We start from the raw sequence: 14,518 nt of genomic DNA, 5'->3' as shown, positions 1-14,518 counted from the left end.
ACACCACAGTTCACGGCAATGCTGGATCCTTACCATACTGAGCAGGGCCAGGGATGATCCAAGCCACACCTGTGACCTACACCACAGCTTGTGGCAATGCTGGATCCTTAACTCATTGAGCGAGGCCAGGGATTGAACCTGCATCCTCATGGATACTATGTTGGATTCTTAACCCACTGAGCTGCAGTGGGAACTCATTAAAGTCTTTTTTGAGTGATGTAAGTATGCTACCCTAGCTTTCTTCTGCTTTTCATTTGCACAGAATACCTTTCTCATTCTCTCACTTTCAACCTATGTGTGTCATTTATCTGAAGTGAGTGTCTTATGGGCAGCATATACATGGCTCTTGTTTTTGTATCCATTCAGCTACTTTGTATCTTTTTTCATTACTCAATGAATTTTATTACATTTATAGTTGTACAGTGATCATCACAACCAAATCATAGCATTTCCATCTCAAACCCCCAGCACATCCCCCCATCCCCAAACCTGTCTCATTTGGCAACCGTAAGTTTTTCAAAGTTTGTGAGTCAGTATCTGTTCTGCAAAGAGGTTCATTGCATCCTTTTTTTAGATTCCACATGTAAGTTCAATATAATTATTGTGAAGTTTATTCAAATAGTGATTGTCTCAGGTTTTACAGTTTCGTGTTCCCTTGTGTCTTCAGGGAAAGTGAACAAGAAAGGGAAGTTTTTGTGTTTAGCTCTTTAAAGTATGATACATTTATCATCATTCGAGTCATTTATCTGCAGATGCTCGAGCTCATCTTGAAGTCTCTTGTTCTCAGCTTGGGCTCTCTCCTGGATCCTTTTAGCTTCTTCCTAAAGAGTGGTAGAGAAAACCAAACGGCTTTAGAGTAAAGTAATATCCAAGTCATTGTTGGGAAGAGCCCAAATCATTGACTTTGTCTTACTTATTCTAACCTGTCAGTAACAAAAGGCTGTCCCCGAACCCATCCTTTCCATTTGTGTCTGTTTTTCCTCTCATTCTGGGTTGCCTACTTGTGTAATTCCCTTTCTCGGGCTGCAGAAACAACATCATCTCTCAATCCCTGGGTTACAGAGGTCCTAAGAATTTCATCCCCAGGCTCCTTCACCCTTTTCCCTTAGGCATCCTGAGTCCCACCTTGGCTTCGGGTCTCAGTTTTTCACAGAGGAATGCCAGATCTAATTTTATAGGGAAAGGCTGATACCACAACTGGGTGTCTAGGTGATATCTACAATCTGGCAAGGAGTGTGAACCTCAGATAAGGGACTTTGTTCCAAGCTTCCACAGTCATGGGGCAAAAGCAGAAGGAAAGAGTGAGGAGATTAAGAACCCCAGGTTGAAATTACTCTGCTCCAGTGCAGGTCTGAAATCTCAAAATTGTCGGAGCAGTACCTTCCTGGAAAACATGGTAGATGGGCTGCCCTGGGGGGAGGGGTGCTCTTGGTGTCCTAAGGGTGTGCACACGAGAATTTCACACTAGGTGTGCGGAAGCACATGCACTGTAGAACCCACTCACTGGGAAGGTGGTTTTGGTAACTTCCTGGTTTTGATGACTTGCTAGGCTGCGTAATATTGGCATTTAATTATCTCTTTGGAACCTAATGTTTCTAATCAGAAAAATAGGGACATGATAGTTCTGCTTCACAGTGAACAGATTTGATGAGAGGTTGCATGGAAAGTGCTTTGTACAGGGCTTGGTAAATAGGAACTACTAACTGATTGGACTGGACGGAACAAACTCTGCAAGTTAAAGGCCTTCAGAACCAGGGGCAATTAAGGCAAGTACAGGGGTATAGACACAGTGAGATGTCCGGCTTTAATTTAACAAATTGACAAAGCGGCCAAAGGAAAAGCCTATCTAGAGCAAGTAACAAGAGGACGAAAAAGACTATAATTACTGTGGGTTAGAAATGTCCTTGGATTTTGCTTAACAAATTACAGTACTTATGCTGTGCCCAGCACCATTCTAAATACAAATATTGAGTCACTGAAGTATCGAAATAGCCCTATAAAGTAGTTATTATGGCCATCTCCAAACAGTAGCTTTAGTGAGAGATGGAGCTGGGATTCTTACCCGGGTTGTCTGATTCCAGATTCAGACTAGGTTTGCAGAAACAAAGCATTCCTTATCCTGAGCCACAGTATTATGCTTCCTGTTCTGTGTTGTCATCAATACAGAGAGGAGAGATAGGAGAAAAACCCAGAGATGAAATAATTGATGAATACCTGGAGATAACGTTCCTGGGCTCTCTGTTGCAATACCTGCTGGTGCAGTCTGTTTATTTCCATTCGTCTCACTTGTTCCTGATAGAATCTTTGCCGCTGCTCCATCATTTGGTGTTGCTGTGTTAGGATGGCTGCTAACACTTGTACCTTAAAGTTTACAGCCTCTGCTTGCAAACGTGCCTCTGAGCTAGAAGAAAAGGACAAACCTCTCTAGAATGAAAGTACCCATCCTTCTCCCTCCCACTCGCATTTGTTATTGGTGCTACTGTATAGTACCATCCTTCTGTCCAGGTAGTCATCATTGTAGCTGACGGTATATGCCATATTCATAGATGGACTGAGGAGCTAAGAATGGCACATCTTTGCTGTTCTTGCTCTAGTTTAATGATCCCAGGCAAACCAGGCCAATTTAATCTACGATGGGTAGCGTTTCTGTCTTGCATCTTTTCCATTTTCGCCTTACCTTCCATCTCCTTCTCCCTTTGTGTGAGAGCCAGATCTGTCTGGAAAATCGTAACATTCATAGACTCCTTGGACTGTAAATATTTCCGCAGAGCTTCTTCAGCCTGAAACCCCCAAAGTGTGGTAAGAGGTGGGAAGTGGTTAGAAATACTGAAAATCTCTTCATTTCTTTTCTTCCCAGCATCTTTTCCTCCCTGGAAGTGCTCAGCCTATATTGAGGGGAGCTGTCAATCAAACCTCTCCTGTCAAGAGGTGGGCACAGGCTTAGGGCTGGCCTATGAGAATACCCAAGGCCACGTGATGCAAAAGATGTGGGTACAGGTGAGAAAATACTGCAAGTCAGGTGTTTTAAAGACTGATGTGGAACCTGGAAAGATGCTTTTCTCTTTTGTGAGACCGAGGGCACAAAAGACAAAATCTAGGAACTCTTGGTGTCATCTTTGCTGCCACCTGAGCTGAGCCTGCCTGAGAAGGAAGCCAGTGGGTAGGAAAACAGTACAGAAAGCTGGAGTGAGGGTTGGAAAGACAAAGAAAGAAACGGGAAAACTGATTATATTGATACTTGCAATCGACTATTATAATAAACTCTTGACCATATCCGTTCTTACAACTAAATATAAACATTTTACTTTTATGTGAGCCAATGAATGATTTTCTTCAGTTAGGGCAATTATGGGGATTCTATCCTGTGTAGCCAAAAAAAAACCCAACCCCTTTGCTGCCAGGCATGTTGATGACTGCTACGGAAGTCTGGCGATTACGGCGGTCGTTCAGTTTACTCCCCCAGCACTCCTTCCTATCTATGATCATTGATTTCTGGAAGAAGACCCCCAACAGTGCCCCCTAATTAAAGCATAAACTAGGTGTACCTGTAGCCCTTTCCAGGGCACCTGATAGTACACTGCCTTCAGCTCTTCTCTCCTCTGCATGAAGAGACGATGCCCCCCTGGTATTGAATAAAACCCCTGTTTCACTTCTTCTTCTAGAGGTTCAAAAATAACCTGAAGTAAAGATGAGCAACGGTCTAGTGATGTCTTCAAGTTCCTTTCATGAAGTTCATTCTGTTTGGCTTCTAGCAGGGTCTTCACAGGGACAAAGACCAGTGGAAAAGGTGTTAGCAGCACAGCAGTATTTCTAGAACTGATTCACAAAACAAATTTTTCCGCATGTGTTTCTGGAAAAGTGAGGGCCGCATTCAAGACTCTAGCCTCCCCACCAAACCTACAAAAGTTCCAAGGGTGAAACACTGTAGAAAAATGACTTGACTTTTGGGTTTGAAATTTCCTGAAACCACTTTCTTTCGCCTTTTCTGCTTTAGATGTGATCTTCTGACTGCAGATCTGTCATCTCTTGCCCTAATTTTATTATTATTATTTTGTTTTAGGGCCGCTCCTATGGCATGTGGAAGTTCTCAGAGTAAGGGTTGAATCAGAGCTGCAATTGCCCGCCTATACCACAACCACAGCAATGCCAGATCCAAGCTGAGTCTGCAGCCTGCACCACAGCTCACAGCTATGATGGATACTTAACCCACTGAGCAAGGCCAGGGATCAAACCTGCATCCTCAGGGGTACTAGTCAGGTTCATTACAGCTGAGCCACAGCAGGAATGCCAATATCAGTTTTGTTTGGTTGTTTTTTCTTTTTGGGGACACACCTGTGCCATATGGAAATTCCCAGGCTAGGGGTCAAATCTGAGCTGCAGCTGCCGGCCCACACCACAGCTGGGGCAACTCTGGATCCTTAACCCACTGAGCGAGGACAGGAATTGAATCCACATCCTCATGGATACCAGTCGGGTTCTTAGTATCTGCTGAGCCGTAAGGGGCACTCCTCTTGCCCTAATCTTAAATGCAACCTGCTGTTTTACAGCCATCTGAATGTCCGTATTATACTAGGCCTGGGATTCCCAGTAAGGAGGTAGAATGGATCATTGGCCAGTGTAATGAGTGTATGCTCTTAAACCTGGGGGCATAATCTTTTAATAGGTCCATTTGGCAATTCTGTATGGTTGATTGAAATAAAGGAAAGTTCATTAGTACTTTATGGATACAATTTTTAAAGGAATAAGATTGCTTAAAAAAAATTTGTCCATGGATGTGACATAGTGAGGTGAGTTGTCTGTGTGTGAAAGCTTCAGAATCTATAGGGTCCAGAGTAGTTTTATGTTTATCTGCTTGTTTTTTTGTTCGTTTATGTTCAGAATAATAGTGATATCTTGATCCCATAAGTGACAGTCACTATCTTTCAGTCTAGTAAGAATTGCCTTTCTTTTTTCTTTTTCAGCCACACCCAAGACATATGGAAGTTCTGGTCCAGGGATCAAATCTGAGCTGCAGGTACAACCTACATCACAGCTGCGGCAACGCTGGATCTTTAACCCACTGTGCTGGGCCAGGGATAGAGCCCATGTCACCTCAGAGACAACACCAGATCCTTAACCCACTGTGCCACAACGGGAACCCCAAGAATTGCTTTCCTTAAGTCCTCCTTTTGCCTTTCGTAGTAATGCTTTGCCTTGCATTGACCCTAAGCCCCATGAACTATAGGGGAAAAAACATCAATTACCTCTAATTTTTTCTGGAACCCGTGGTCCACATCCTTGAAAGAATTCATTACGAATACTTCGATGGCCACTTTCTTACAGATCCTGTGCAGGTCCAGCAGCTCCTGCAGGGTCTCTGTGGGCAGGTGCAGATTCTGGCCCATCAGCTGGTCATAGTGGGCAATGGCCGTTTTCATTGCAGCCGAGTTCTTAACCTGCGCCAAGGCCAGGACTGTGTTCTCCACACAGGGCAGGTCCCCACTGCTGATGGCTTTCACGTAGGTCAGCACCACTCTCTCTAGATCTTCGCAGGAGGAAGGAAGGCTTGAATTAATTGCAGGGGAAAAAGGACATACTCTGAACTGAGTAATTCAGAGAGGGTTAAGCCTTCTACCCAGCGTTCAAGGGCCCCGAGGAGGCTCCTCTGGGAAATTACGTGACCATGAAGGCAGATCTTTCATCCTTTGAGAAAAGAACGTGTTCCAGTGGAACATGCGAGATGCACGTGATCAACCACGTGTCACCGTTTTCTTACGGAGAAAGGAGGGGACGGTTGTATGACGCTGTGGGCAGTCATCTGGTTGGAACCCTGGAGGCCTTTTGCCTCTTGACTCTTTGCTTTCTTTTTCTCTTCCTCAGGTTTCTGTTCCCTTCCCAGTCCCTTCTCTCCTCCCCTTCCACGTGTGAAGCCGGTACGCGTGTTACCTTCATCAGCAACAGCACAAAGGTGGCAAAGGAGACCACGTCAGCTGACTCCTTGTTGAAACTTTCTGTTGGACTTCCTTGTCCTTTACACATTTTTTATGCCCCCAACTTCCCTCTAGAGTGCGGTGATCGTTCACCAGGTTCCACGACATGTTTGGGAATAGCTGGACCGAGACGTCTGCTTTGATTTCTTTAAGAGTTCTAGACAACTTGGGTGTCTGGTTGTTTCGTCTTTGTACCAGGATGTCCCATTTCTATGGAGAATGTATGTGTCTTCCTTATCTTCTGCCTAACTAAACCCGGGACACATGGCACACACCCGCTGTATGGGCGGAACAAGTATTTCTGACCCATGTGGGTTAGTTACTTCAACAGTGGACCATGTATAGAAAGGACATTTTCAACTTGACCTTTTCCTCAGGTTATCTCCCTCCTTTATTGTGCTTTGCAGGCATGACGAAAAAAGCCTAGAAATATTTTTGGTACTCACTGGAATTGGATACATATGATACATATGCTTTCTTGGCAGGGGCTGCCTATGCATTTGCATCGTTGGCAGTGCAAGGAGAAAATTACAGCAGAGTCCCCAGCCTCTAGTTTGGACTGCAGGAGAATCCCTAAGAAGGTACTCACGGGACCCATTGGCCTTGCTGCCTTCTGGAAGAGTTTTAGATTTGGAGTGGCTGAAGATGTAGGAACAGAATTCCGCCACTTGTTGTACAAAGTCCGGTTCCAAGTCATCATCATGTAGCGTCTCAAGCTGGGCAAGCTTCTTCCGATGAGTGGGGGAGTCAAAAATAAAGCATTTCTTTGTGGGAAAGAATTTCTGTATACACTGACGGGGCAAATTAAAATTCTGAAGACTTTTATCAGCCCCTGAGGAAGGAAAAACAGGATTGATTTAGTATAGGATTAACATTTATTTCAATGTATTTCCCACAAACGAATGTGCCTTCTTAGCTGATGTCATTTATTTTACGACATCTTCGCAAACCCCAAGCGAAAAGGTGAAAGGTAATCAGACAGGGAACGGAAGAGGGAAAAGTAACTTGCTCCAAGACCAGGGGAATACTACAAGTTAATATGAAATCTATTAGTTCACTGTAAATTAATAGTATCAAGTATTTTTGTGGTAGTTTAGTCAGGTGAGTACAGGTAGGGAGCTACCAGTTTAGCCAGAAACACAGAAGAGATACTGTTTGTGTTAATGTTTCTCCCTCTTTCCAAAGCTGAAGGCCCTGTTACCTGGCTTTGGCCTCAGCGAATTCTCCAGATATTCATCTGTTGTGATGGGGTGTCCATTTACTTCCAGGTCAAGGAAGAAATCTCTCAGAGTCCACACTAAGTCTGGACAGTTGCTCACAGAGTCCTCTGGACCCGACACCTCGTCAGCATCAGTTGAGGATACTGTTTGGAGCCATGTGGCTAGTTCTGCCACGTAGCTGGGATGCACTTAAGGAAACAGAACTGAACCGAAGCCCTGCTTAATTCCCTGTCTTTCCACCCTTCACATCCATTGTGTTGGAACCAGGTCCGCGTTTCCTTATAACTACAAAGACTCTTTCCTGTCCTTTTAGTGCTTACGATGCTTTCATTTCTGTGTTGGATTCACAAAGATTCATGAACATGGCAGGTGAACAGGGGTGCCCCCTCTGGCTTTGGTACCACCCTGCATCTCCAAAGGATACTGCAAGAGGTCGATTGCCCTCTGGTCAATTTTGTTCATGGTGTTGTATACAAAGGTACTGCTCAGTAACAGTGCCAGCACAAAGATCTGGGTGTCATTTTTCTTGTCGCCCTAGTAGTCAGAACACATTTCAGTCATGTCTCATGGCATTCCCAGACGAGCAGTTATTAAAAATTGACCCCTGACCTATAAGTCCTAGACAAGAGAACCAAAAATGGGTGTGAGGAACACGTGAACTTGGACTAGTTCTGTCTTTTGCGTTGATAACTTTACACAAAACCATATATTGTTAACTCATCAATCCCTCTTATAACGGGTTGGGGATTTGCAAATTGATAGTCAAAATTAGTGGGAGTAGCCAGAGTATTTAAAATCAGAATTTTCAATTGTGCAAAATACACTTGGCCTGCATACATAATGCACACATCTGTTTTATCGAGTAGCTTTTATACCCAGTGCCGTTCACACTACTGATCTTATCGAATATCCTGAACAATGCTGACTTGTGAACTACTGTTTCCATGTTAGAGATGAGGAAACGAAGGCAAAATGGGTTAGACCATTTTGAATTGCAGTAAATTAAAAGCACAGTGAAGACACAAAACACAGGGGGAAGATCCAGTTTTGTGCTCGAGCCCGCGCCCCTTGGCTCACAAGAGCTGCTCATGCACATCTTCTCCGCACGCTGAGTGTGGTGCTTCCCTGGATGGCTTGGAGTCAGCTGTGATGCGAGTACCTAGAAGACTTACAAGTGCTGCAAATCTAGGCTTTATTTTTCCCCAGTGGGCTAGTGGTTGGACACTCACCAGCCTGCAAGTGATAAAGTCTCATGTATCTCCTGCTCAGATGGTGAAATGGATGAAACCAAAGGGGAATCAGAAGATCTAGGGAGACTTATTCTTGCTTTTATTAAAGTCACAGCGAGTGCCCAGTGCCAGGGCCTGGTTTGGACTCAAGTCCCGCTGCCCCAGATCACATTGCTGATCTCTGTCCCCTGCCAGGTCACATTGCTGACAGCGATGTTGTTTGTCCCATCTTTCTGCGGTTTGGTGAGCTGCCTGTTTCCACATTAGCACAGTCTCCTAGCTACGCTTCTAGTTTGCACATATTTTTTTTTTCAGGTTTCCAAACTTGGACCATTAAAAATAGAAAGGGGAAAGAAAGTTATACCCTGATCAAGTGGAAGTATTAAAAAAAAAATACCCTCTGTAAAAACTGTTCAGAGACGAGGAAGTTGATTAAAAAGCATCCTTGGGGGGAAAAAAGCATCCTGTTACCTTCTCCACATCCCCGAGTCCCTCGGTGTCCAGAAGGACCAGGGTGTGGTCTGGCTTCCTGGGGTGAGGCACGCACCACATCCAGATGCCCTTTGTGTGAGACTGCACCGTGGAGCCCACAGAGAAGCCTGCGGGGGGAGAGGAGAGGCTGAAACAGAGGGATCGGGAATGGGAGCTGCCCTTGGCGGTGGACTGTGGTTTAGGGAAAGCACGATGAGGAGACGGCAGAAAGGACAACCCTGTGCCGATCTGAGTTCCAGCAGAGGCATGAGATGGCAGGAATGCCACGCACCAAAGGGCGGACATTTGATGTAGTTTTTATTCATAATTTTTCAAGGTTAAAGTAGATTTAAAGTGTTGCACCAACTTCTGCTGGAGAGCGTGGTGACCCAGTCATTCATGTAAATGTGCATATTCGATCCCACGAGACTGGAGATAGTTTCCTGTGCTGTTCAGTAGGACCTCATTGCTTATCCATCCCTAAATGTGAGCGTTTGCATCTCCCAACCCCAAATTCCCCACCCATCCCACTCAAATTGGATTAAAGACCTAAATGTAACGCCAGGAGTTATAAACTCCTAGAGGAAAACATAGAATTCTCTTTGAGATAAATCATAGCAACATCTTGTTTTTTTGAACAAGAACATTAATGCCACGACAATTTTAATCATTTAGAGTTTCATATGTAGAAGTTATTTCATTAATGTCTTACTCCTTGTAATGGAAAAACAGTATGATTTTTTTTCTCAAGGAGATCCTAAGGGGAAAAAAAGAGGTGCTGTGTCAGAAACAGACCTCTCCTTTTTACCTCCCAGCTGTGACCCATACATCAGCTTTCGATATTCCTCCTCGTCTCTGACATCCTCTCCCGGCCTCACGGTCCTGCCTGCTGGGAGTGCGGGTGCCCAGCAGGGGCTCAGCCCGGTTTGCTGGGGCCACTCACCCTTGTTCTTCCCAGCCAGCTTGTTCATCAGGTAGGATTTGCCTGTGCGGTACAGGCCCACGATAGCCACCACCACCAGGGGCTGCTTGATGGCAGACAGGAGCTTCAGCGCTTTCGGGTTCACCGCCAGTCGCCCATTGATGTTCTCAATGAGGCACTGTGGTTCGGGCATGTGCACCCCTGAGGCCATGTCTAGGGTGTCCTCTGATCTGCAGGGGAAGAGGTGGGATAGACTGGAATTTCTAGACTTTAAGCAGAGAAAAAATCATGTTGCTTCCTCAACTTGCAGATATGCTCTTTCCTGGCATGGCCTGTGTTTCTGAAGAAATTAAACAACCACCAAAAGAAGACAGTAAAGGGAGTCATAGTGAAATAGTGCCCGGCGTCCCAGCATCCTACACAGGCCACCCCACTGGCTCCTGAATGTCTCGCGGGAATGTGGAAAACCGTTTTCTGAGTCTAACCTACTGCTGGTTTGTGTCTGACTCTTCTCCACTGGTGTTTGGCTCTTGCTCATGTTTCTTGCTTTTTACCTTCCTGAATCCCCAGACTGAGTCTTTGTGGTCACTGGTGGTTATATTAAACGTCTTGCTTTCACCTGGTATCAACCTGCATTTCTCTAATTTAGGGATCTGTCCAGTCAAAACATGTTATGCTAAATCCTGCCAGGTCATTGTGTAGCAGTACCGAACACATAGTGGTTGTTCACTTCTTAAAGTTTTACTTTTTTTTTTTAATGGCCACCCCAGCGGCATGTGGAAGTTCTCAGGCTAGGGGTCTAATTGGAGCTGTAGCTACTGGTCTACACCACAGCTCACAGCAACATGGGATCCTTAACCCACTGGGCAAGGCCAGGGATCGAACCTGCATCCTCGTGGATACTGGTTGAGTTCGTTACTGCTGAGCCACATTGGGAACTCCCTTAAAGCTTTACTTTTAAAGAATTCTTTGTATAGCTTTTAATGTGTGTTTTTCAGTCAAAACCTTAGTAAGTGGTCATTTTATGATTGAGAAAGTGAGTGACAATACTTTCTTAAATAATACTTAACCATTTATTTTCTGATTTCTGGACATCAATTCCTTTACCCTAAAGAACCCCTGATAAAACATTTTTAAGCTATCTGAGCTTTAAACAAATGCTTGCTTTTCTGCCTTGCCTTATCATAAAGAACAATTTTCTTCCATTTTAGAGGCATTTACAACAGAAGCTAAAAATCCACATCCGCTTGCCTTTAAAAAAAAAAACCCTGAAATCTTGCAGTGCAAATATCCGGATTCCTTTGTTAGCTACCTATAAAAGTTGCTTTTTTCCAAATTATAAGGGCCACTCTCCATGTTCCTTCATAGCCCATGCCCCAGAGATTAACCAGGGGACAGAGAAAAGAGAAAGTGCCTGGCCGCAGTTAGGAGATCCACTGCAAATGGGTGGCACCATGCTAATGCACTTCCAATGCAATACTCGCATCCTCTGGTGATTGAGTTCTTGCCTCTGATTTGTGTGTAGCAGGAGTCATAATCCTTTTTCGATTAGAGAGATATGGGGACTCGGCAGTAACGGTCCACAGCAATTAGCTAGAAGAACGGAAGGCACACAATCTGTATCTCTTTGCAGAGGCTGGGACCTCACCAGCTCTTTTGCTTTGGAATGATGTCACGAATGGGAAAGGAAAAGGATTTGTCTGAATTTTCAGACCCCTTAATGAGTAATACTAGTGCTCTGCATCTATATTAATGCAAGTGTTATACAGATTGTCCCCAGATGTCATCTTGGTAACATCTTTCATACTTTTAGGGCAGCTCAGTCTCTAAAACCTCTTTGCGGAGTCCATGAGTTTGAGCCTTATACCTAACTATTGCTCTGCCATCATAAATCAGTAATGTATGCTCTGAGATGCATTCTCCAAAACTCTGCTAGAGCCCCATAACCTGTTGTAAATAGAAACGAAGCAAGATTGCATCAGCATATACACACAATACACGTTTCGGCTTTGATTTCTTTTTTTTCTTTTTGTCTTTTTAGGGCTGCACCCACGGCATATGGACGTTCCCAGGCTAGGGGTTGAATCGGAACGACAGCTGCCGGCTACACCGCAGCCACAGCCATGCCAGATCCAAGCCGTGTCTGCAACTTACACCACAGCTCACGGCAACACCAGATCCTTAACCCACTGAGTGAGGCCAGGGCTTGAACCCACATCCTCATGGATACTAGGTGGGTTCATTCCCACTGAGGCACAAGGGGAACTCCCTTGGCTGTGATTTCTAATCTCAGACCTGCACCTGGCTATCTGAGTGACTCTGGCATTCCACTTAACGCCCTCAGCTCATCTTCAAAAAAAGGAAGTGACTAAATATTTCTTTATATCTGTATAACTGCTAGCCGAAAGGAGAGCGAGAGCTGTAAAAATATGTAAATAAGGAAAATGCCAAGAAATATAGGCAAAGAGGCTCAAAAGGGCTACTGATAGAGTTTCTAGGAAAACCAAAACAGAAACAAAACAACCCTCTGTTTTCAGCCATAAAATCCTAGATGGGTTTTGTGTTATTTTTGTTATCGTTGGTTGCTTTCACTTTGTGTCTTTTATGGTTTGAGATTGCAAGGGAAGGAAAAAGCTCGTATGAAGGAGGAAAATGCAATTCAAACCAGGGATTTTGTGAAGTGTGCGCTGTAATAAGACCTTCAAAGGAGAAGAGAGCTCCACGGAGTAAACGAAATTATCAGAGAGTATTGAGCGGTCAAGAGGACAAGCGTTGTGTTAAGTGATTTGTAAGAGTAAAGTCAGTAGAGTCATGAGAACAAAGACCACATAAGAGGCTGTAAGGAATGAGTGGGCGCCAAGAAATCAAATCTGGTTACTATTCAGGATTCTTTCTAAAGGGGGAAATCCATCTTCAAACAAAGTACAGGCCTATGACTAAGATATATGGCTTTTTTTTGGTCTTTTTTAGGGCGCACCTGCAGCATATGGACGTTCCCAGGCTGGAGGTTGAATCGGAGCTGTAGCTGCTGGCCTGCACCGCAGCCACAGCAATGCTGGATCCTTAACCCACCGAACAAGGCCAGGGACCGAACTTGCATCCCAAGGAGAGTCAGGTTTGCTACCGATGTGCCACCACGGGCACTTTGATATGTAGTCATTTCTATGACATTTCTTCATTGTCCACTGTGGATGTCAATTTTCCTTCTTTCTTTCTGCCCTTAACACTGTAAGCAAGCCCTTTACCTTTCATCTCACTCAGTGCTCTTTCTCATGAACATGGTACAATCATCGTTCTTGAAAAGGTAAGGCTGCAGTTTGAAGGATCTTAATCAGATTTGTCAAAGACAAAGGTAGCTGAAGTGGCAGCCCAGGTCCCCATGGATCATAAGGCGGTAAAGGAAGAAAAACGGTGTGAAGACCCTTAATGCTCTTTGTCCCCACGCGTGCCTGTGTCTAGTTCACCATGAGCAAAGGAACTGGCATTTCATGGATCCTGCTTCCTGTCTGACGGCACCAAAAGTTAGCCTTTAACGAGGTCTGACTGTTCCCATCCAGCTCAGCTTCCTGAGGTCACGATTACACACTCTGTAAGGCGTCCTGAGCCCAGCAAACGTTTTCCCACCCATGCCCCACTCTTACCTTAACTGTAAGGTCAGTAGCAGAGATCTTTTAGACCAAGGGAGGAAGCTGCCTCATGACAACTTGGTGAGACCTGTAACGCTGTCCCTTAGTTTAGCTGTGTTTTTCTGATATACTTTAAAGAAAAAAAAAGCCTGTCCTGGGAATTTCCTTTCTCTCCACTGAGCTGCCTTCCACAAGGCAGAGGATTAGAATACAAAACAAAACCAAAAGTGGAAGTGTTTTTGAAACAACGTCACTACAGGAAACTAAAAGCACAAGCCATACTTGATGACGGGTTGATTTTCCGGTAGGAGGGCTGGAAGGAATTGGCCTGATTCCTAGAAACTGCACGTTGTTCATGGAAGAGAACTTTGAAATCATTTGCATTATCTTCTGCTCCAGACTGCCCTTAGCATTGTGAGAAACCATAATTCTACAGTAACAGTGGGTGTAACCCCAAGGTATGTCTAAGTTATGCGACTGTGGCTTTTGTTTTTTGGGGTTTTTGTTGTTGTTTTTCAGGAACCAGCCATCCCGAGCAATTGAGGTCATCTCTTGATAAGCATTTAGGGATTTTGATAATTTTTTTCTGAGAAAACTTGAATTTGACAGACGCAATAAACTGATGTATAACTTCCATGAAAAAAATTAACATCTGGGAGTTCCCTTTGCGGCTCAGCCATAATGAACCTGGGCTCGCTCACTGGGTTAAGGATCCAGCATCGCTGTGTGCTATGGCATAGGTCACAAATGAGGCTCAGTTCCTGCGTGGCTGTGGCTGTGGCTGTGGCAGCTGCAGGTCCAATCTGACCTCTAGCCTGGGCACTTCTTTTTTTTTTTTTTTTTAATTTTCCCACTGTACAGCAAGGGGATCAAGTTATCCTTACATGTATACATTACAATTACAGTTTTTTCCCCACCCTTTGTTCTGCTGCAACATGAGTATCTAGACAAAGTTCTCAATGCTATTCAGCAGGATCTCCTTGTAAATCTATTCTAGGTTGTGTCTGATAAGCCCAAGCTCCCGATCCCTCCCGCTCCCTCCCCCTCCCATCAGGCAGCCACAAGTCTTTTCTCCAAGTCC

The 14,518-nt window shown here is 44.6% G+C and overlaps 2 protein-coding genes across 5 annotated transcripts in view; both read right to left on the bottom strand.

The window, feature by feature from the left end:
* Positions 1 to 13,578, bottom strand: part of LOC100523668 (guanylate-binding protein 2-like) — a 55,652-nt gene extending 42,074 nt beyond the window's left edge. Inside the window, exon 1 of the mRNA XM_021090315.1 lies at positions 13,453 to 13,578. The gene's annotated coding sequence lies outside the window, so the exon portion shown is untranslated. The remainder of the gene's footprint in view (positions 1 to 13,452) is intronic.
* On the bottom strand, positions 539 to 13,666 carry LOC100523492 (guanylate-binding protein 5). Of its 4 annotated transcripts, none has more exons than XR_002343638.1 (11): positions 13,453 to 13,666; positions 9,833 to 10,041; positions 8,890 to 9,017; positions 7,614 to 7,723; positions 7,171 to 7,367; positions 6,559 to 6,801; positions 5,244 to 5,524; positions 3,546 to 3,758; positions 2,678 to 2,780; positions 2,215 to 2,401; positions 539 to 821 (listed from the first exon to the last, which is right to left on the bottom strand). XR_002343638.1 is itself a non-coding variant. In XM_013997408.2 (11 exons), exons 2-11 carry the CDS (start codon positions 10,020 to 10,022, stop codon positions 708 to 710), a joined length of 1,761 nt encoding a protein of 586 aa, XP_013852862.2. In that variant the 5' UTR covers positions 10,023 to 10,041; positions 13,453 to 13,590; the 3' UTR covers positions 539 to 707. The 4 variants fall into 4 exon arrangements, 3 of the variants coding, with proteins under 3 accessions (XP_013852862.2, XP_020945979.1, XP_020945978.1); XM_013997408.2 differs by having other exon boundaries at positions 2,215 to 2,396; positions 13,453 to 13,590; XM_021090320.1 differs by having other exon boundaries at positions 2,215 to 2,396; positions 9,833 to 10,079; positions 13,453 to 13,564.

This window comes from Sus scrofa, chromosome 4 (assembly GCF_000003025.6).
Source record: "Sus scrofa isolate TJ Tabasco breed Duroc chromosome 4, Sscrofa11.1, whole genome shotgun sequence".
NCBI classification, from domain to species: Eukaryota; Metazoa; Chordata; class Mammalia; order Artiodactyla; family Suidae; genus Sus; species Sus scrofa.
This window is presented reverse-complemented; position numbering and strand designations above follow the sequence as displayed.

Bases quoted from the DNA above. Each gene is read 5' to 3' on its own strand.
- LOC100523492 (XM_013997408.2), bottom strand. From the start codon at position 10,022: ATGGCCTCAGGGGTGCACATGCCCGAACCACAGTGCCTCATTGAGAAC. The intron at 9,018-9,832 runs GTGAGTGGCCCC...CTCCCCCCGCAG, and splicing joins GCTGGCTGGGAAGAACAAGG to GCTTCTCTGTGGGCTCCACG. The intron at 2,781-3,545 runs GTACACCTAGTT...TGGGGGTTTCAG, and splicing joins TGCCCTGGAAAGGGCTACAG to GCTGAAGAAGCTCTGCGGAA.